The sequence below is a fragment of the Daldinia decipiens genome, assembly GCF_022478715.1.
Source record: "Daldinia decipiens strain CBS 113046 unplaced genomic scaffold F4813scaffold_14, whole genome shotgun sequence".
Classification (NCBI taxonomy): domain Eukaryota; kingdom Fungi; phylum Ascomycota; class Sordariomycetes; order Xylariales; family Hypoxylaceae; genus Daldinia; species Daldinia decipiens.
Window position 1 is genome coordinate 159,690 of NW_026054557.1, and position 20,972 is coordinate 180,661.

Genomic DNA, 20,972 nt, shown 5'->3' on the forward strand with positions numbered 1-20,972 from the left:
CGGGTAATGGCATGCCTACGACTACAGATCGCAAGATGGGCGAACCAAGAGAGTACCCAGTTCTTTGGGGCATTGATACATACTCTAGACATAACTCTAGACCAATTAAAATATAGCTACAAAAACATATGATGCAGCGTTTTCCCCTCCCTGCTGGAACACCCTGCTGGAACGAAGGCGGGGGGCGCATAGAAAGGGAGTGCGAGCTGGGCGAAATGGAAGAACTGCCGTGTGGATCTAGACAAGATCCGAGCTTTTATCCCAGTCTCGGATCGACGATAACTGTGAAGCCTCATGTTTTGATCAGGAGGATTCCGGATGGCGATATACTATATCCGACGTATCAATTTATGTTTTCCTACTCCTTCACTTTAAGCCATGAACTGATTTTGAGCCTCTATAATCAAAACAAGAGACATTAAAAAAATTGGCGCTATGTCATGAGACTTCAACTGCAGCCTGTGGTGGAGGTAATATAGTTGATGTCACTTATAACTTGACGGATCCAGCTCTCCGAGTTGGTCCGGAGAAACAACGCCTACATTTGCATGCATTAGGTTAAGAGGTATGCATTTTATTAGGCTGGTGCAAAAGGCGCTTAGCCAATAACATAAACCTTTGATTATCTTACGAGATGCCTTTTAAGATATAATATGAAAAGTATAAAATAATGATTTGGTCAGTAGATCAGTATAATAATAATAACATTTCTATTATCCGAGTAATTGATCTAATAATAAACAGTTGTTTACTATATCCGCAATCTGCAATCCTTACCTTATCACGCAAATACCAAAGCAAGACAAAAGTCATTAAGTCGTCATGTTAACATAACGAAGTTAAAAAAAAAAAAAAAGTCATATCGCCCTTATAAATCAACCCAGCCAACGCAACAAAACCCAAAAGGTACCTACCTACCTAAATATGATATCAATTCAATAGTTACCTACCTACATAAGTAAACAAAAGAAACGAATATCTTCAATGACTGGTAACAGACATTCCCCACTATTTTAGGTTATGTTATTCCCTTACGCCAACATGCATACAAGCGTGGAGGCGTGTCACAGATACACAAGACAAGGATAAATTACATGAGTGGTTAGTACCAAAATAGACATGCGTCCCGGTGTTCTGGGTCATGGATGACCAGTGTATGTAATCAGCTCCCTTCTCTCAACCATTCAAACACGTAAACGCCCATAATCAGGATCAGGCTAGCCCCACAACCGTCTGTAGTATTCAGCCGTAATGAGTTGCAAGCCGCTGTTTCAAGGCACACATATCGGGCGGCAGTGGCTGCAGCTTACTACCTACATAGTACATATGACACATGCACAACTACGACAGTGGCGCATCACGTTGCTTAATGAAGCTGTCTTGGCTCTAATTGATCGCCATGGCCCGAGCTCCTAGGGGTTAAGCCCATGCGTTGATTGTTTCAGGATTCATCAAATATATAACACAAATATATAACACATAACCTATCGTCTCAAGCATATCTGATAGCCTGTTAATTGATTTCATCGTGAGAAGGACAAAATGTGCGGCCTGGATTCCATGGATTGATAATTCTTACATCAGATCCAGGATCATCATCAGTTGTTATATGTATATGTTCGTTTACACTAACTATATAAGGAATGTGCACCCCCTTGTTCCCGAGCCAGTGGTTCGGGACGATCGCCTTTGATTAGGTACCTATACAGGAGCCAATCAATGCTTATCGTTGTTCAAATATCAACGTCTAACTAGTGTAGGCGTAAAATATCCCAATAATACAACATCATACTCCTCTCTCGGTATTGCATCCGTCATTCTCAGTAGTAAGCAGGCATGTTGCGCCATTTCACAAATTCTGGAACTCTCTCAGTCAATGATTTGCTTTCTTACACGAGCTAGGATTTTTATGCCTACAGCAGTTTAACCATTTATATCTGGTTACCTATGTAATGTTAACTTGGGTAGGATTTCACTAGATACCCAGAGAGGCGTATTATCTACAGCTGGGTATCTTGGCACCTGTTCTTTTAAATAATGCTCGGATTTTAGAAGCAACAGCCAGGTTCTTGTCCGGATCGGTTCTTGCAGACTAGGAAAACCGCATAGCTTTGAAGAAAATATACTATGTATTTGTTAGAGGCCCCTTTGACTAGGCGACAAATAAGCTCTATAGGAAATATAAAGCATAGGCTAACTCTAAGCCCGAGAATAGGCCAAATGTAGTTTTAGTACATAGCTTACCACACTTGCTAGATGCTAACGCATCTATAGATGAACTATGGCAATACAAGTGTTAGTCAAGTTGAAAGTAAACTCATCCTAACTCAGCAGTCTATGACGTTGAAATATCAAATCATAACAATCCACAATAGGAAAGAGAATACTACAGTTCCACAGATGAATGTAATAACTACGTGTATGTACTCACTAATTCAGATCTAAAGTTTATTATATGTCATTCTCAATGACTGACGAAAATGATGTACACAACAAGGTATCCCGAAGAAACCGCAGTTCGGGACATTTTGCCCCACATCCGACCGAACGGCAATACCGGAAATGTATGTGTGAGCCAATTAGATTCAACGCTAATCAGAGCAAGGGCCAGCTGGCTGCCAACTGTCAGCACAAGCTTATCGATAATCATTGGACTCTCCAATTCACCAAAAATCGAATCGCGGGCTCGGGCTCAGGCTCAGGCTCAGGCGAGCTCTTATCAATTAGAACATCAATTAGGACAACAATTAGGATATTCAGACTGCGGAATCACTAGCAGGCCCAAGATGTCAAGCAAGACCTCGGCATTCGCGGATCTTTTACAGTCATCTTTAAGCTCTCGGACAATTTATCTTAAATGTATCCCAGTCCCGGTCAACTTCTTGGAGCGTCGCGGTGTTTTGCGCGCCGTCCAAAAAATTACACACGAAACTGTCGAGACATTCAAGAAGCTCGAAGTAGGCATTATACCTTCTTTCCAAGGCTTCTTTCTAAGGCTTCTTTCTAAGGCTTAATTATTACAGAGTCGTATATCATCTAACTATCATTTCATAATTAGGATAATTCTTCGTTCGTCGTCGTCACCAGCAAACCAGGCACTGCCACTGCCCTCGTTAACGATTCCCCCTTCGTGCGTGTCATCATTGACCAAGATCCGAACGCTGCCTCTTCGTCTTCCTCCTCGTCCTCTTCGTGGGGGGCCGAATACGACATACGGGGAACAATAACTACTCCAGTTAATCCTCATGCGCCCTCTAAGTTATTAACAAGGGCAACACCGGCCTTGTCTGATCTGGGCGTCTCGTATAAAGTCTTTACCCTACATATGTTCGCTGCGAACAAAACGTACAATCATAAGGAGGCAATTAGGAAGAACCCTCTCCACGGGCCATGGCCATTCCATAATGCTAGAGAAACCTTTGTGTCAGCCGCCTTGCATCGGTCTATACCCTCAGGTCCCATGGCTCCAGCGTTGCGGGACTGGCACACTGCCAATCAATTATCGCGCGATTCAGTCAGTTTTGCAGATGAGGGTGCTGAGGGAGCAGCATCTGTCCTTCTCGGGAAAAAACGTCCATCTTCAAAGGAGGTATTTTTCCTGGATCGTATCAGAGCACGGCGGAATGCAAAGGGGGTACCGGACATCATGAAGAGTCTAGCTGCATTTGCGAATGGGAATGCTCACGATCCATCTTCTAACACGGTCAATCCGTCTAGGAAGTGGGGTGACCTATTAACTAATTCCAACCTTAGAACGAATGCCGACTCCTTGCTCGGTGAATCACCCGGTGATGTTCCCTCAGACCAAGAGAATCCATTTGTCAGTGAAGATAAAGTCAACTGAGACACGATTTGCAAGAAGCATATATTTCAACTTGACCTACCTTAGGCATCTTGAATCTAGTTAAACTTAGACAACTGCAAAGTAGTCGTTAGACTTTCACGGTTCGAAAAAGATCATTACGCGCATATCGTGAGACCTACAATCTCGACCTCATATCGAATTCCAACTTCGGTTTAAATTTACTGGAACCATCCAGCATATGTATATCTGTACGACATACATATACCAACTGCAGTTAATGACGCGTCGTTGGCTTTGGCTCGGCCGGGGCCGTTGATACATCTTGGCTGCAGGCTGCCGTCATCATTTTAAGCCAAAACAAGGCACAGAGGGCACAGAGAGCACAGAGAGCACAGAGAGCACAGAGGCCAGGCATTTAGAAGGTCTAGAACCCTGGCCGTACCCCACTAAGAATCCTACATAGGTACGATTCTACGAATACCTTCCCCAGCTTCTGTAAATTACTTGGCATAACTGGGCACTACCTTGCGACTTGCAAAGCCACGACGTCACAGCTTGATTGGTATCGTCTCCAGCTCTGCACGTATGGCTGTGTTAATAGGTCACACCTCGAGAGAGGGCACAGCCCAGAAAGGACTTTTCTCTCCGTTCGCACATTCTTGCCGATTATCCGTTGCTGATTCCCATTGATTACGGGGGTCACCAGTTTCCCACATGACGTCGCGATGTCAGGTATCCACGAAAGCCAGTTCTCATGGGTGTGACCAGCACCAGGTCGCCACGACTCATACCTAGCTTGAACATTATCAAGGAGACTGGGATGTGAGCGATGCCAGGGTATTTCTTGAATATAGCATGAACTTGATTGCTTGCCCAAAATATTTTGCATATAACTTACGGTTGTTCCAGCTCTGTGCCCTCCATTTTCTAATATTATCTTTCTTTATTTGGCCGTTATAAGTCTTTTGTATTCATATCGGCAAATTCAAACCTACTGTATACTTCACCTATACCACTTCCCAAACAAGTGTATAAGCATAGCAGTCCTCGGTCAAAATGCGGCAGACAGGGTTCTTCCATCACATCGGCTCGTTTCTGCTATTTGCGGCTACGGTGCTGCTGATTATCACCGATATCTCAGCCCCTGTAGTGAACAGCATTTCGATGTTGAGAGTCAACCTCGATGACAGTAATACATCAACAGACCGTCGCCCAGCTGTTACCTTCGGTACTTTCGGCTACTGCGTGAAGGACACTACGGCGTAAGTCGATATCTACTCAACTTCTAGTAACCCTATCATGTATTTCCGCTGCTAACAGTGAGTGCTACTTAGTTCCGGCCAGGACTTCTGCAGCCGGTCGCATGTCGGTTATGACCCAGCCACCATCGTCCAGAACAATGTACAGAATGTGGACTTCTCAGACTATGCGGCGGACACGTCTAAAGGCTTGACGCGCGTTATGATCTTGCACCCGATCGCGACGGGACTGGCATTCATCTCATTCCTATTAGCGCTCGGTGCTGGGATCGTCGGTAGCCTACTCGCATCGCTGTTCTCGTTGCTCAACTTCATCGTCACCCTTGTCGCACTTGTTTGCGACTTCGTATCGTTCAGTATTATCCGGTCCGAAGTCAACAACTCTGGTAACGGTAGCCAGGCCGAGTGGGGTGCTGCGTCTTGGACTATCCTCGTCTCCGCCATCTGCAGCTTCCTCGCTACGTTTATAGTCTTCTTTACGTGCTGCAGCGCCAGGATGCACAGACGCCGAGATACCCGTTTTGGCGCCAAGGACGCCCCCGGGGGATATGGCGCCCCGGTACGTCGGAGGCGATGGTGGTAAATCAGATTAAATGATCCTGCCACAACAGCACAGGCTCCGATCGACCAAAAGCCATCAAGCTTAACAATGAAATCGACGAATTCGATGAATTACGATAAAAATCAAATGAACGAAGCGAAAGCGAAAGCGAAAGCGAAAGCGAAAACATCAGACAAATCTTGATTTTCCGACTAATGAGAGCGAATGTTAGCAATTACGAAGTACAAGGGAACACACCTAAACTTTGGCGGACTTATTGGTTGACATATTTATACCCTTCATACTTAATTACTTGTTCTTTCTACTTATACCCATCACACGCGTTTGGCACCGAGATTTACTGTGGACATAGCGGCTCTATTGCATGATGAATGGTGTTAGTCATGATAATGGACCTAAACTACCAGGTACATAATAAAGGAAACTTTTTCTGGAAGCTCGCCTTGAATCTTTATGAATATAGTGGTACGATAGATATTACTCTAGCTTAACTGAGTCTATCCGAAACCCTTAATTATATGAATAGGCTCTTTCACTTCCTAGTTACCCCGGCAGTTAGGTGGCTACAGTGGCAGGATACAAGTTACGCGTCTTCTGTCAGCCTAGCCATGCGCGAATATCTAGCAAGGCCTTGATCTTGATATTCCTAACCTAGCTCGTTGCGTAATAGCTTTCCTGTATTATAAATATACCTTATAAGCCCTTCTCACGGGGGTGGTTTGGAAGCTCGATGGGTGATGTTCGCTTCTCGTACATCATCTTATACAGAGAGGCTTGAGTGCAATCAACCATTCAAGATATTGCTATTAGTTAACACAAGAAACGAACATCTTTGGATATGGATAGCACTCATTATATTGTCAATATTCCAAAACTTAAAATATGCTCCCTCGAGAAGAGAAGTGAGGGTTGTTACCTCGTGAATTGAAAGAGCTCAGACCATAAAGGACTTCGGCTTATCACCATCCCTAGATATGGTCTATGCACTACCAAGGCGGGTAAGCCTTAACAGTCTAACCTAGACCCATGACAGCTTATCTTTTTCCTCAATAACTTCAACCATGAAGTTTTTCTATTTCCATCACCTGGCCTTTTATAAGGCAACAGTAAATGTTAGTCGCTGGGTCCCCTTATCGCTTCTTCCAGGTTAGGGGTGCACGCTCGGGATGTAACATTTGCAGCAGCAAGACAGACCCGGAGTCCTGTTTGATAAGATTCTCAACTCGTTGCCTCGCGGCGTCAAGGGTCTCACCTTTGGCTACTACTGGATCTACTCGCCAGTCCAAGAACAGCACCGCCATGGTTGCTACAAACTCAACCTGCGAGAACTTCCTTCCTGTACAGTCACGAGTGCCATCAGACCAGCCTATGAAAGCCCCGCGCACGGGCATGTTGAAATCCTCTTCTCCTGGCTCTGACGGAATATCGGCGTTAGAGCCGGCGGGCTTAATCCAGCGCGAAGGCTTCCAGCTCAGAGAATCAGGACCCCAGAATCTTGGATCTGTCTGTACAGAGCCGTAACTCGGCGCGATCATGCTGTGAGGAGGGAGAACAACTGTCTTCTCACCAACAGTGAGCGATTGTGCTTGGCTACCAGTCCACTTGATTGGCGGTACGACTGTATAGAGACGTATTGTTTCGTACATTACAGAAAGGCAGCGCTTGAGGCGTGGGAAATCAGCTCGATAATCCCACTCAGATGAGGGCCGGTCACCCAGAACATGGCGTATTTCTTGTGATAGCCAGTCTTGGACATCTGGGTGGGCTGCTAGAAAGTACAGCGCAAAGGTGAAGATATGCGCCGTTGTATCATGGCCGGCGAAATTGAAGGCGAACATATTGCCGTAGATCTCACTCTCGGTGAGGCCACCTGAAGTCTTTGCTTCATCCTGGGAAGCACGGACTAGTGATGTCATGAGGTTATGATCCCTCACCTCTCCCTCGGCAAATGCCCTTTTTTCCTTCCTCGTATAGGCTGGTCATGTATGCCTGAAACGAGACGCAGGCCTCGTGGACGGTTCGGAACTTTTGTGGAAGCCAAGGGTTGGAGAGGAACTTGGTCCCTAATCCAAGAATGAGGACGAGGTTTTCCAAGACTGTCTGCAAAGACTCCTTGTAGCTGTTGGCTGGACTCGAAGAGGATTTCTTATCGTCATGGCCTACAAATTTGAAGGACTTTCCAAAGCCTGCGCGAGAGAGCACGTGTAGAGACAGCGTGCGCAGATCGTCGGCAGTTGATTTGACTGATACCTTGGCAATCCAATAGTGAAGCATGTCGTTGGCTAAGCTAATAGCTTCTGACCATACGATTTCATTGTTATGTTCATTGAAACAATGAGTAGCTATTTTCCGCTGCGTTTTCCATCTGTCCCCTTCAGCCTATAAAACACAAGCTTCTATTAGCATATCCTTAGTACGTGAGTGAGGACGTTGACTTACAGTCGATATGTTAGGCCCGAATACATTTAAGATCTCTAATATTTGATTGTTGTTAGCATCACGTCACATATACTTAAAATGGGTAGCTTGGGCTAATCTCGCACATACCATTAACGAAGACGGGACGTGGAAAGTCAGTTCCTCTCCGAAATAGTGACATTAAAGCTTGAGGGTCGTTGACATAGATCCAGTTCTTGAAAGGTGTTACTAAGACCCAAATATCCCCCATTTCGGAATGGGATCGATATCTATCTTCGACCTCCCATCCTCGCCAGTTATACCGAGTGAAGCTGTTGTCACCGAAAGGCAGACGGCGGAAGAAGGAGAGGACCTTTCGGTCTAGCAAGACCTAGAATGGGTTGAGGGGGCTAATAGGAATGATGCGTATGGGGATACCAATGGATCGAGCAGCCCGATAGTTCTGTAGGAGGCAAACGCCAGTGCTAACTAACGTAGCACCTATCAGCAAAAGAGCGACGGTTAGTAGCATTACAAGCCAAGCCATTGGTGTAGATAGATAAGACTGAACAAGCCGTGCAATGGCATTTAGGTACCCACCAAGAGGATGCGTCTCACGTTGTTAATTTATCAACAAGAAATCTAATAAAGAGTCGGATGCAGTAAATTGTGAGAATGACCGCCGCTGAATAGGAAAAGGGAGATAGGCGGGAGTGGAGAGCGTATTGGGGGCCAACTTGAATGGCCCAACAGCCCTAACAAGGATAAAGGGATGAGGTGACACCTCACGGATTTCGTTTCGTTTGGGAAATTTACGTGTACAATGCTTATAAAGACCTCTATATCTCATGTTTACCTAGGAGCTAAGTAAGGGATGATGTGTACCTAGGTAGGTAGGTTAGGTATGTATTGGCATTGCTTACATACCAAGGTTAGATCTATCGCGATTCGCCAGAACCGGGGGCCTTGATTAAAAAGCTCATTTAATGTATAGAGGTATCTCGAGCTGAGCGATCTCCAACAGAATTCGAGCTCCAACAGCCAAGCCCGAGCCCGAAAAGTACCTACAAGTACCTAGGTTGACCTTCTAGGTACCTGTGTAAGATCACAGTTATAGTGGTCTATCCTATCGCCAACAGTGACTCAGGGACGCATAGATTGTAAGATATGTGGATGATTGGCCTAACGAGAATCTACTAAGTTGACCCTGGGATGATGAATAGTCAAATCAAATCCTTAGGTACCCAGACTCAACACCGTCTTATTAAATCATGGCCATCCTTAGATATGTAGCCTTTCGACTAAAACCAGTTTCTTATCTATGAAAGTATTCTCTCTTACTATCATTCTTCTCATGAATTACCAGCGATAATCGTTCACCATGTGGATGACTTCCTTTGCGGGTTCACATGGTAGCCTTACGAGCTCAGATAGTTTGGCTAACTTCATCTATGGACCGAAGTTTCGAGGTGTATCGGTAAGCTATACTATTCTTAACTGCTAATTTACAATCCTGTCCGTTAGTCTGGTGAGGTAGTAGGCCCAAGGAATCGAAATTCTGCGTTCCCTTAACCCTGACTCTCTTGTCGAGACTTGGGTAAAGTGGCCTATTCTGGGACTCCTGTCCTTATTGTTCACTTACTGCATGTCCTGCGTTCAGTTTCGAACGGAAATAAAAAGGAATAGTAATAACAATGACACGATACGAGAAGCACCTATTGTACCTTATTGGATCCCCGGGTTATTCCATGCTTTTGCTTTCCTAAATCCTGCTGAATATCTCCTCAAGCTGCAGTAAGAGTGTTTGATCTCCCCCTAGTTGTTGTTTCTATTCCAGTAATAAGAACTAATGGTTCATATCGTCAAGGGGAGCCTTTAAATCGGATGCACCACTTCAGTTGAGAGCAGGTCCTATCAGACTCTTCTTTTTTAGAAATATCAATAACATCAAGGCTGCTTTCAGAGCTGCTAAGAGAATAACAAATAAATCCGCCACACTATTTGCGATCCATAATCTTCTTGACCTTCCCAAAAGCGCCGTCCAATTATATTTGGACGATGACTCGGGCGTGGGAAAGAGTCCACGGAAAGAGAGCAATGTAGCACCAGAGAATTGTATCAAGTATCTTATAACATATTTTGATTTTAAGCTCATTAGAGCGAGGGAAAACTACTCACTACACACAAAGGAGATGACTCCTGATGTTCGAGCTACAGAGGATTTTGGCTTAATATTTGCGCGAGTCACTCACACCCCCATCTCACTTCATTCAAAATGCGCGCCTAATAATATGTTAGGGCCACCACTAACATGGTGACTTCCATGTTTTGGTTTGTGTATGAGGTGCTTAGAGATCCGGAACTGTTATCACGATTAAAAGAAGAAATTGGCGAGTGATCCTCCGGTGACGGTATTAACCTTGAAATCAAGAAGCTCACAATCCAACCTTCGCTACAATCAGCTTATGCCGAAGTGCTACGCCTCTATATTGCGATCGTGGCTATTAGATTTGCAGAGTATGGTGATATAAATATTGCTGGCTACTCTATTCCTAAAGACAGCTATGTGGTTATGTACAATAGAAGCTCTGCACTTGATTATTCGGCCTAGGAACGGGCCGGTAGGATACTCAATAAGTCGCTTGGGGAGTTCGATGCCGAGCGGTTTCTCGTGCATTCAGAATGGTTACATCATTCACTGGCTGGATTCCGCAAATCCGGAAACACATCAGCGAAGGATTCAAACTCACCTTCGCCTAGAAAAAGATTCTCTGTAGAGGGACTTTTGGGGCTTTGGTATCCCTATGGAGGGGGATCTCATCTGTCCAGGACGTCATTACGCAACGCATCAGATGATTTTTAGTCTCACGATGCTCCTTGCGAAGTTTGACTTTGAATTGATAGAGACTGGGGCAAGCAAGGTGATGAAGCCGGTATCAGACGCAAGACGCATGACTCGCCCAGTACTTGTATGGTGGGAAAAGCTAATAATGAGAGCAAGACGGCTGCAATTCTAAGGGAACGAGACTGCGATTTCTGCTCGATAATCGGCTGTTTATCCTCCAGCTTAAACGCAAGACTTCGGAGCTCGTTTGGTACGGCCTGCTGGAAGTGCATTATGACGATGATAGTGGGCTATAGAGATTAGATGGCGACGGACGGATTGCTTGCCTTTTGCTTTGGCGTTGGACCTGGCTTTAGTGTGATATTCTTCGTTATCGAATACATACATACATACATACACGCCCTCTTGTATGGATGATCTTTGTTTCGTTGTCCTAAAGTTTTCAGTTTGCCCGTGAATGAGCATCGGACTAACCTCATGGACGCAGTGAGAAGATTATTCAACTACCCAAGAATCAACGAACCAAGGCGTCCTGGGCGATTACCAATATTCTTAATGGCATGGACATTGTCGGAATGGACTTGAAGTCTGAGGTTTCCATGATAGTCATGATCTTCTAGGCGTAAGTATAGTCTCTAATTAGCTTTTCAATAAACTAATCTAGTTTTAGTTCTAACGATAACTTTAGGGCGGTGTCTACTGAATACAATAGCTGTTTCTGGCTTCTAGCCCATGTTTCATAATATGAGGATTCTCTCATGAAATTGGTAAAACAAGAGACTGAGGCTGCTTGGCGAGATGGCCAGCTAGATATCAAATTCCTTTCATCGAGTATCCCAAATCTTGATTCCATCTTCAATGAAGTTCCTTAAGAAGAAGTCCTTGGCTCGTTCTCCCTCTTTCAGACCATTTGGCGGAAGAGCTATTTTGTGTCCGGGACAGACACTAGCCAGACAGGAGATCTTCGGATTCGTTGCAATTCTCTTCCATCGCTTTCACATAGATATATCTAAGGATTCAGAGGGAACGCCAATTACCTTCCCGCGTTTGAATTCTACGACGCCATCTTTCGGCCTTAATGGCCCTATGAAAGACATGGATGTTATCGTTGAAATTGCAGAGAAGCACTGACTACAGGAGATACGAGACTATACCCACGAGTCATTTGTATTACAGAAGCGTTGGGGTTTTTTTTGTCCTAGTTCATTATCCGATCCGAGTTTGCAAATTTGAAAAATATACCTAAAATTAACTGGTCAGTACATACATGTAGGTAGCCAGGGGGAACCCCATGGAGGCCGTGTTATGTGTAACCAACGAAACGATACGTCTCAAAATGCCGTGTAATATAATATAATACAGAACGCTATATAATTAGTAAACACACGCCATTGAAACCTCAATACACTGGTGCAACCAACCGAATTTCAAAAACGAATAATTAATAAATCCTTTAAGCCTCCCTTGCGTGTTTATGCTTGGTTTGCAGCCAGCCTTTATCTTTTACTACACCAACACTATATACATGGCTTTTCCTATGTTCTCATTTTTCACATTTATTGTATAATCTCGTGGGTTTACGAGGTACCTAACATTTCTAGCCCGCCGCTTGCTTTTATTCTATTTCGTTGTCCCTATACTCATTTTGCCTCTTTTTCAAGCACCTATGGCCGAAGACGACTCGAACGCCGGAGCCCAAAGTTCCCAGACAGGCTCAAGTCAATTAACCTCATGGCGCCTCGTAACCGTTATAGGTAGCCTGTGCCTTGGGGTATTTTTATTTGGGCTCGACGTCAACATTGTCGCCGTTGCCATTCCTCGCATCACGACCCAGTTTCGATCGTTACCGGACGTAGCTTGGTATGGGTCGGCATATATGCTTACATTGACGGCATTTTAGCCTTTATTTGGAAATCTCTACAAATTCTTCAATGCTAAAGTGGTATATGTAACGTCGCTGGTTATTTTCGAAGGTATGCGATCCAAATGCCTTTTTATTACGGGCTCCTCATTCACGTCTAAATGGGAGCTAACTCACCACATTATCATCCAGTGGGCTCTGCTATCTGCGCCGCCGCTCCAACGTCCGCTGTGCTCATTTTCGGACAAGCATGGTTTGGCCTAGGAGGCGCGGGTCTGCTTCAAGGAGCTCTTGCTATCATTAGCCACACTGTTACCATTGACAAAGTGCCTCTGTATCAAGGTATTGTGGTCGGCTCTATGGCTGTGGCTGTCTGCTGCGGGCCGGTAATAGGTGGTGCTCTAACACAATATGTGAACTGGCGTATGTATCAACTGGTCTATGGATAACTACGTCTATCGCTAACCTATGAACAGGTTGGTGTTTTTGGATGTGAGACTACCTCAAGCCCCGCGAATACGGATTAATATATTTCTTCTGATCACCATAGCAGTAACCTCCCGGCCGGTGCGTGTGTTATTATCATCGTATTACTGTTTGTGCACCTCGGTCAGGTATCGAAAGAAGCTAACCAAGCTCTACCGGTACGTGAGAAGCTTCGACACATGGACGCGTCGGGGCTTATCCTTTTCCTCGGTGCAATAACATGCATCTTACTCGCACTGACCTGGGGTGGGGGTGCATATCCTTGGAGTGACCAGAGGATCATTGGCCTCTTCGTCGGTTTTGGGGTCTTGATGCTCTGCTTCTGTTACTGGCTCGTGAGACAAGGGGATCATGCCCTCATTCCAATTCGAGTCCTGAAGAAGCTCAGTATATGTGGGAGCAATCACCCTAATGGGTTTTGGCATAATTTCCGTTGTCGTAAGTGTTACCTAGGTATATTTAGGAATGCCTGTTTAAATAATGGGTTTTCTGACTACTGACTAACAATTGTAGTATGGGTACTATCTCCCGATTCTATTCCAATCCGCACAGGGAGCGTCCACCACCGAAAGTGGACTCAGATACATTGCACTTGTTGGCCCCCAGATAGTTGCTTTGATTATTACTGGGGGAATAGTGTCCAAATGGGGGTACTATGTAAGTAGTTCTCATCATGCCTCTCTATAAGCTTTGAATTTTGGCTGACAGGGCGTCTCCAAGGTACCTTACATGATAGCCGGAGGCGTGGTTTGTAGTGTTGGAGCTGGTCTCCTTACGACCGTTAATCTCTCTACCTCTACTGCGAAATGGGCTACGTACTTGGTGTTAACTGGGATCGGCCTTGGTATGGCGGGTCAATTGCCATATACAGCAGTGTAGGTTGTTCTTGAGTATGTACTTCTTAGCATCCTAGTTCATCATTATAAAGAAACTAACAGTTGGCTCCTCCTAGACCCGACGATGTAGCAACAGGAAATGGTACGTCGACTTCAGCCTCTATGGTAATTGAAATATAGAAAACCTTACTCTTAAACAGCTATCAATGTATTCTCATTTCACCTCGCAGGGTATGTATTTTCTAACTTTTCCTTTAACCCAAGCTTCGCTTCCTAGTGGTTCTTCCCAGTGGTTATACCAGGTCATACTTGGGAAATCAATGTATCTTATCATCAACTAACTTGAAAAAGCGCCGTGGGAACTGCAATCGGACAGGCACTCTTGATCGATGGACTCAACGTTGCTGTACCACGGTACACTAACGCTGTGACCCCGGCCGCAGTGATTGAAGCCGGTGCAACAGGGCTACAAATTGTAGCTACTTCTCCTACGGTGCTTGAAGCTCTACGCGCCGCATACGTCGAAGCAGTGCGTCGTACAATTATTTTGGGGCTTGCAGGCATTTGTATGGTTGTCCCTGTCTCTTGTGCTATGGAATGGATTAATATCAAGCATTGCGGAAAAAAGGCTTCACACCCTGGAATCCAAAGAGTTATCTACTGGAAGCGGAGATGTTGATAGCATTGGTAAGAAGTTGGATAATCTGTAAAATGCACCTTTAACGATTACGATTCACTTGGCGACTCATTAAAAGCACCGTTTTACCTTGTCTGAGGTACCTCTTAGGCAAGAGACAGAGTTTAATAAACACAAGCTACATATATCTAATATTTAATATATACATTCGGACAGTCAGGGGGGTACTTAACTCGGCGTGATAAAAAATGGCTGATATCTCAAAACCCTTCACTTCTTCGACTACTTTACTTAGCACTAGACCTTACGGCGATCAAGAGAATGCTTGATGGTCTGAACCTCACTGTTCTCATTAGCAACGCCGGGGGAAATCCGTTTAGTCCGAACTTCGTGCCGCTGAAGGATGAAGCTGAAGATATAACCATTGAAAACGTCAGCCTTAACACTTTATTTCCGCTACATCTGACCCTCACGCTTCTCCCCAACTTAATTCACAACACACCGCCGCTTCTCATCAGCATTGATTCCACGTCTGAACAAGGCTTGCCATTCAATGCTACATATAGTGCTAGCAAGCAATTCCGTTGATAAAGTCATCCTCAGCTCTGGTAGAACGAAATATGCTGTCAGATATCTTGTTAGATGACTACGCACATATTAACGAGTGTTTATAAAGCCAGTCAAACTTGATTCTGGAGCACCGGAACTAAGACGGAGCAGCAGCGGGCGGCTAAGCGCCAAGGCCCGTTGGTGTAATGCCGAAGAACTGGGGTTTTATGTAGTTGGGAACGGCGCAGACGTTACTGCTTATTTATATTCACAATAATGAAATTCAGTTAGTACATCTCAGTTGTACCTAACCAACAGTCCTATAGTTTCTGGCAAATTTATTCATTCTCCACAGATTTATTCAAGGTTACTACCAACATTCGTAGGCAGCGGCCGGGTGCCTGATAAGGAGGATCGGAACATTTAGCTCGACGAGTGGTCTTGATTTTTTTTTTTTAACATTTTACTCTCTCGTCATTTCTATTATTTCACGTATTTAAATTTAGGTATTATAACCCATCGCATTCATACTGTCTTCTATTTGGCTCAAATCAGGCATTCACTTCAATATGCCTCCCCAGAATTCATCTGGGAGGCTTAACCTTCCTGGCTTCGGCTTGCCTATTGACTACGAGCCAGATCACGACAAGTCCACCTCATGCTTCCTTCATGCCCTCTGGGATAAAAAGTATTTCAAGAGTGTTGGCCTCACGTTGCGTGAAATTCGCAGTAAGTCGCATCTAGTTCCTTTTTTATTTAGGACTAGTTGAAATAGTTTATTCGTGCTAGGCCTCCTTTATCCCCGCTCCTTAAACTCGTAAATGAAGGTTGTTAGTAACAAGATGAAAACTAGTGATGGGTTTCATCAACCAGATTTCAGACAAACCGAATTGGGAAGAAAAGGTTTTCGACGAGACAATTGTTGCCAAATGGAAAGAGGAAGCAAAGATGGCTTCGCATCAAAACTTCGACGGCGATGTCTATTTGTCTGACAAGATGTTTGAAAACGTAGGTTCTACCCGTACCTTAGGCATCTTAATTACTATCAAATACATCAAAGACGAAAGCCCGGGCTAACACAATTTAGTGTATCAAGGAACTCCGCGATAAGGCGAAGCAGGTGAAAAAGACTGGCATCGTCAATGTGTTAGACGCCGAGTTAGCCGTTGCCAAGTCTGACACAATCGTCCCGTCTTCACTAGTTGATGATCTTAGGCTCGGTATTAAATCCTTGGAAGATGTGCCTGACAAGGACAAAGATTGGCATCCTGGGTCTGGTGAACAAGTCCTCGACCTCTTACATCCATCTCTATTCCCACTTGTCTACGGCACCACACGTGTTTTACCCTATGGTAAAGTTCCACTTGAAGACTGTGCTTCAATTATTGGCGAAGGGGAGACTACGAGATTGGTTGGGAAAAAGGCAGCCAACGAGCCCTCGCTCTGGGGGAGCACCCAATGGTTACCTAGCGATATTGCATGGACAAAGACTGGTCCCAGGATTTCAAGCTACATCAACAACCTACATCCCGTGGACCACAAGGACTTGTACGAAGTCTTCGAAAAGTTCATTTCTGCGGCCGTTCCCCTTTGGGAAGAGTGTTTGTTCCGCGAATCAGCACTAAAACCACGCATCATATGCGAGCCCGAAGGTCCGAAAGACTACTACTTGCCTGAAGGTGTTACCGTCCCAGATCGGTTGCTCCAGAATCTTGAAAATGAGCCAAGAAACGCACGTGACAGATACGAACTTGACAGATATGATAGATATGTTGAAGAGTTTGAGGAGTGGTACGAGGGGCATAAGGTTCTTCGATGGCCCGAACCTAAAGATTACACTCCTCGCGAAAGAGACTCCCCAGGCAAGCCAGACCTGAAAAAGGATTTCCCTTCTGGTCTTCAGGTTATATTCAAGCTTGCAAATATCCACTTGACCCCCGAGGATCCCGAGTATGATGGCGGCAGCGTATGTAGCGTTCGGTTTTTCTTTCCCCCTTCTTCGAGCCTCCCCTAAAGCCAGAATTACCGTATCAAATCTGGATATTTCCTTCAAATAATAAAATGCTAACTTCCATCATTCAAGTGGCATATCGAAGGAGCACTCAATGAAAGAATCGTCGCTACCGCACTCTATTATTACGACGCCGAGAACATTAGCGAAAGCCGGCTCGCATTCAAGCAGGCTGTCGATGCCGAAAAAGTGCGCGAGACACCACCTCAGTATGAGTTCCAATCTCTAATGCGTTGGATGGGGATTGTGGACGACCACGATGATCCGCCCTTCCAGGAGCTCGGAAGTGTACTCACGCAGCCTGGGCGCCTACTTGCCTTCCCTAATGTGTTTCAGCACCAAGTGCAACCATTTCGACTGGAAGACCCAACCAAGCCAGGCCTCAGGAAAATCCTTGCCATGTTTCTCGTCGATCCTAACATCCGTGTACTGTCTACCGGGGTCGTTCCACCACAGCGACGAGATTGGTGGGCACCCGAAGTTCGTAAAATCTCTCCCTTTTCGAAAATCCCAGTTGAGATCTTCGACATGATTATAGACTTTGTGGAGGACTTCCCCATGAGCTGGGAGCGAGCTGAGGAGGTACGGGAAGTCCTCATGGATGAACGTAGCTGGACAAATGATAAATGGGAAGAGAAAATGAGCGAGGTACGTTTATTAGACTTTATTCTGTGCGAAAGAATATGCAATACTGATCTCAATAGAACCACTACTTTTCTGCGAACATTAATGGTTTGAACTCGATTGGCCATTATCTAGGGAGGTACCTGTTACCTAGATAAATAATGCCAACCTACACCTTGAAGAGATAGTTGTCAAATAGGTAGCTTAGTATATTTCCTCTTTAAACCAATACATGCATAAATGACGGTATTACCTTCTGAATTTATGCCAAGACGCCCTAATATTTGAGTGTTTAATGGAGAAGATGGGTCAATATAATCCACACTATTGTGAAAATTCCTTGATTATTTTTGGAGCATCACGAAGACCTACGATAACATCGTATATGGTCTTGACGCGGTTGTATGTTAGAGTCACTACGGCGATTGTACTCACCACAACGCTTAGAGGATTGTTCCACCTGTGTTATTGACCCCCATGAGAACGGCACATTTGGGCAATGCCTAAGGCCGGTAGATAGTCGCATATATTCCATCGCCTGTAAGTTAAACAGACTAGTATCAATTGCATCCGGGTTGACTCACAGGATGACGGTTAACCTTTAGCATACAAGCAGCTAACCCAGGTTAGTAAATTGTTACAACTAATTTACAGTCGATTCACTATATAATTGATGGATGTTGCAATTAAACGGCGTTTTAAATGAATCAATATTTATTTAAGAGTTTAGCTATAACTACTAGGTTAAATATAATTTAGAAAAGCCACTTTTACTATGTATAAGTTGCTTGCACAGTGCAACAGACTTATTAACACTCGTCAAGGACACGGAGTTTCTGTATTCCTAGTGTCCAATAATACATCAACTTACCATCGACCAGACAAAGGAAACGGGAAAGGAATGGGTACACGTGTCTCACCGTGCGTATTTCTGCAAGAAGCGAGATTATGTACAAGCCACGGTCTCGCCCTACCCTTAAATATCGCGACTTACATTACGCGTCGGTGCCGAAAACTCTATTTCCGTAGCCCCCGAATCCGAGCTCCGAGCCGAACTCGGGCTCGGTCTAAAGCCCACATTGCCCCAATAGGAAATAGCGAGACCAATTAGCGTGGTCGAGCTGAAGACGATCTAATCTTATCAGATTCGAGAGGGAAGGATATAAGTCATCGGACTTCTAGATTCCTCGGGGAATCGTATTTTACTTATATACTTACTTCTTAAGTTCTCCCTTGTCTAATTTATTTGTTTTCTTTCCTCTCTCCTTTTCCATGCTTATTGAGACGCATCTCTATTAATACGAATAATTATAAAATCCCACCTGTTTCTTCGAACCCTCATGTTCCGGGCTTACAATAGCCAAACAGCCTATTAGATTCTCCGTCTCCGGCTTGAGCTAGACCTTGAGGCATCGTCGTCCAGCCCGCATCAAAGATGTTAGAGAAACCAATTCTAATAATCAATGGCGCCGGCTTCGCTGTGTCAACGATCCTCACAAACCTCCGTCACAACCTAGCTTTCCGCCTCAAACTTTTACGTCATGCCATGTTTTCTTCCTCTTCGTCCTCCGCAGACCCAGAGAAACCCCGTAATATAATTATCATAGGCGCCTCTATCGCAGGCTACTTCGCTGCCAGTAATATCGCGCGATATTTGCTTCCAAACTCGGAATACCGTATCATCGTCATCGAACCCCGAGACCACTTCCATTTCACTTGGGTACTTCCCAGATTCTGCGTCGCCGAGGGCCACGAGCACAAGGCATTCATCCCTTATGGCGGACTTCTGCCCCCCGGATCCTTGGATGCCGATGGAGGCAAGGTGTCGTGGATCAAAGACCGTGTCGCTAGCATCTCGCGACACAGCGTGCGTTTGGCTGAGACCGGCGAGGAGATTCCATACGAGTTCCTGGTCGTAGCTACTGGCGCAGGTGCTACCGATACTCTACCTAGTCGTGTTGGAACCTATGATAAGGAGGAAGGAATGAAGCTCATGAGAGAGATGCAGAGGCAAATCCGCGAGTCGAAGAATCTAGTCGTCGTGGGTGGAGGTGCTGCAGGCGTTGAGCTAGCTACGGATGCGAAGTCAAAGTACCCAGAGAAGCATGTCACCTTAGTACATTCAAGAGATTCTGTGATGCACCGGTTTGGGCCGAAGTTGCAAGCCGCCGCGACAAATGGTATTAAGGACCTGGGAATCGAGCTTATTACTGGGGATAGATTGGTTAGCGAGGACAAAGAGAAGGGCATTGCCATCTTAAAGAGTGGAAAAGAGATTGCATGCGATTACCTGGTATGTCATCCTACCGCCTCCCCTTTATTGTCCGAGCTAACAAGTTCCATAGGTCAACTGCGCAGGTCAAAGGCCCGACTCCAAGCTGATTTCGGAGCTGAGCCCGACATCTATATCTGAATCAGGCCATATCCTTACCAAGCCTACTCTGCAGCTTCAGGATGAATCCCTACCTAACGTATATGTTTGTGGAGATGTCTCTGAGACCAACACCTCACATCCAAACTCGAGGTCTGCAATGCGCCAGGCTACGATTGTTGCTTTCAATGTGGTATCTGCTACAGAAGGCAAGAAGCCCAAGGACAAGTATGTGCCGCATTGGACTGACGGTGGAATCAAGTTGACTTTGGGACTCGTAAGTGAAGTTTACTTTATGTCACACCCTCCGTATGTACAGTAATACTAATGACGGACTTGTCGCAGGATAAATCAGTTGCCAACGTCGGTGATGAGAAGGCTGAGTTCCTATTTCCCGGAAAGGAGAAAAACGAGGCTCTCATGGCTGCGGGGGCCTGGCATAGGCTAGGTGCTAAGCCCTTTGAGGACGACGGGGAATTCTTACGGAAGATCAAGGCGAAGATCTAAATGGATTCGTTCCCATTGAACTGGTGTATAATTAAGTTCCTTATTTATGGAGGCATAAGGTCGATCGTAGCCAACTCGTTGCTATGATGGTTACAGACAAGGCATGGCGCAAGGTTGACATTCCCAAGTTCAGTAGAAGCGGACTTCTGTTGGTAATAGCAAAATTAGAACTTAGAGCAAGCTACATCCTAATACAATTGTAAATCATCTTAACCGCATTAT

General features: G+C 45.1%; 7 protein-coding genes across 7 annotated transcripts; 5 read left to right on the forward strand and 2 right to left on the reverse strand.

Moving 5' to 3' along the window:
- The first annotated feature begins 2,713 nt into the window (after nt 1-2,713).
- On the forward strand, nt 2,714-3,918 carry F4813DRAFT_357328 (uncharacterized protein). Its single transcript, XM_049243107.1, has 3 exons — nt 2,714-2,957; nt 3,059-3,597; nt 3,685-3,918. Exons 1-3 carry the CDS (start codon nt 2,787-2,789, stop codon nt 3,842-3,844), a joined length of 870 nt encoding a protein of 289 aa, XP_049100061.1. The 5' UTR covers nt 2,714-2,786; the 3' UTR covers nt 3,845-3,918.
- Nucleotides 3,919-4,353: 435 nt separating this feature from the next.
- On the forward strand, nt 4,354-5,734 carry F4813DRAFT_53768 (pali-domain-containing protein). The gene is made up of 2 exons (XM_049248620.1): nt 4,354-5,067; nt 5,140-5,734. The coding sequence occupies exons 1-2, from the start codon at nt 4,862-4,864 to the stop codon at nt 5,645-5,647; spliced, it is 714 nt and encodes a 237-aa protein (XP_049100062.1). The 5' UTR covers nt 4,354-4,861; the 3' UTR covers nt 5,648-5,734.
- Nucleotides 5,735-6,756: 1,022 nt separating this feature from the next.
- F4813DRAFT_380455 (cytochrome P450) lies at nt 6,757-8,570 on the reverse strand (the record flags this gene model as incomplete). Its single annotated transcript, XM_049245565.1, has 5 exons — nt 6,757-7,587; nt 7,628-8,005; nt 8,066-8,100; nt 8,174-8,404; nt 8,462-8,570. 5 exons carry the CDS (start codon nt 8,568-8,570, stop codon nt 6,757-6,759), a joined length of 1,584 nt encoding a protein of 527 aa, XP_049100063.1.
- Nucleotides 8,571-10,686: 2,116 nt separating this feature from the next.
- F4813DRAFT_357339 (uncharacterized protein) lies at nt 10,687-11,406 on the reverse strand. Its single transcript, XM_049243108.1, has 2 exons — nt 11,356-11,406; nt 10,687-11,275 (listed from the first exon to the last, which is right to left on the reverse strand). The coding sequence occupies exon 2, from the start codon at nt 11,138-11,140 to the stop codon at nt 10,889-10,891; it is 252 nt and encodes an 83-aa protein (XP_049100064.1). The 5' UTR covers nt 11,141-11,275; nt 11,356-11,406; the 3' UTR covers nt 10,687-10,888.
- Nucleotides 11,407-12,534: 1,128 nt separating this feature from the next.
- Nucleotides 12,535-14,730, forward strand: F4813DRAFT_380456 (major facilitator superfamily domain-containing protein; the record flags this gene model as incomplete). Its single annotated transcript, XM_049245566.1, has 8 exons — nt 12,535-12,720; nt 12,769-12,841; nt 12,922-13,156; nt 13,283-13,586; nt 13,729-13,872; nt 13,936-14,090; nt 14,168-14,216; nt 14,428-14,730. The coding sequence occupies 8 exons, from the start codon at nt 12,535-12,537 to the stop codon at nt 14,728-14,730; spliced, it is 1,449 nt and encodes a 482-aa protein (XP_049100065.1).
- A 1,076-nt stretch (nt 14,731-15,806) lies between these two features.
- F4813DRAFT_380457 (uncharacterized protein) lies at nt 15,807-17,978 on the forward strand (the record flags this gene model as incomplete). The annotated part of the gene is made up of 5 exons (XM_049245567.1): nt 15,807-15,966; nt 16,091-16,245; nt 16,325-17,203; nt 17,321-17,900; nt 17,953-17,978. The coding sequence occupies 5 exons, from the start codon at nt 15,807-15,809 to the stop codon at nt 17,976-17,978; spliced, it is 1,800 nt and encodes a 599-aa protein (XP_049100066.1).
- Nucleotides 17,979-19,145: 1,167 nt separating this feature from the next.
- On the forward strand, nt 19,146-20,971 carry F4813DRAFT_53866 (FAD/NAD(P)-binding domain-containing protein). The gene is made up of 3 exons (XM_049248621.1): nt 19,146-20,165; nt 20,218-20,520; nt 20,589-20,971. The coding sequence occupies exons 1-3, from the start codon at nt 19,308-19,310 to the stop codon at nt 20,748-20,750; spliced, it is 1,323 nt and encodes a 440-aa protein (XP_049100067.1). The 5' UTR covers nt 19,146-19,307; the 3' UTR covers nt 20,751-20,971.
- The last annotated feature ends 1 nt before the right edge of the window (nt 20,972 follows it).

What these genes read in the sequence shown, in the direction of transcription:
- F4813DRAFT_53768 (XM_049248620.1), top strand. Translation starts at nt 4,862, where the DNA reads ATGCGGCAGACAGGGTTCTTCCATCACATCGGCTCGTTTCTGCTATTT. An exon ending in TGCGTGAAGGACACTACGGC is followed by an intron (nt 5,068 to 5,139) that starts GTAAGTCGATAT and finishes AGTGCTACTTAG; the next exon opens with TTCCGGCCAGGACTTCTGCA.
- F4813DRAFT_357339 (XM_049243108.1), bottom strand. Translation starts at nt 11,140, where the DNA reads ATGCACTTCCAGCAGGCCGTACCAAACGAGCTCCGAAGTCTTGCGTTT.
- F4813DRAFT_357328 (XM_049243107.1), top strand. Translation starts at nt 2,787, where the DNA reads ATGTCAAGCAAGACCTCGGCATTCGCGGATCTTTTACAGTCATCTTTA. An exon ending in AGACATTCAAGAAGCTCGAA is followed by an intron (nt 2,958 to 3,058) that starts GTAGGCATTATA and finishes TTTCATAATTAG; the next exon opens with GATAATTCTTCGTTCGTCGT. An exon ending in TCTTCAAAGGAGGTATTTTT is followed by an intron (nt 3,598 to 3,684) that starts CCTGGATCGTAT and finishes TGGGAATGCTCA; the next exon opens with CGATCCATCTTCTAACACGG.
- F4813DRAFT_53866 (XM_049248621.1), top strand. Translation starts at nt 19,308, where the DNA reads ATGTTAGAGAAACCAATTCTAATAATCAATGGCGCCGGCTTCGCTGTG. An exon ending in AGATTGCATGCGATTACCTG is followed by an intron (nt 20,166 to 20,217) that starts GTATGTCATCCT and finishes CAAGTTCCATAG; the next exon opens with GTCAACTGCGCAGGTCAAAG. An exon ending in TCAAGTTGACTTTGGGACTC is followed by an intron (nt 20,521 to 20,588) that starts GTAAGTGAAGTT and finishes GACTTGTCGCAG; the next exon opens with GATAAATCAGTTGCCAACGT.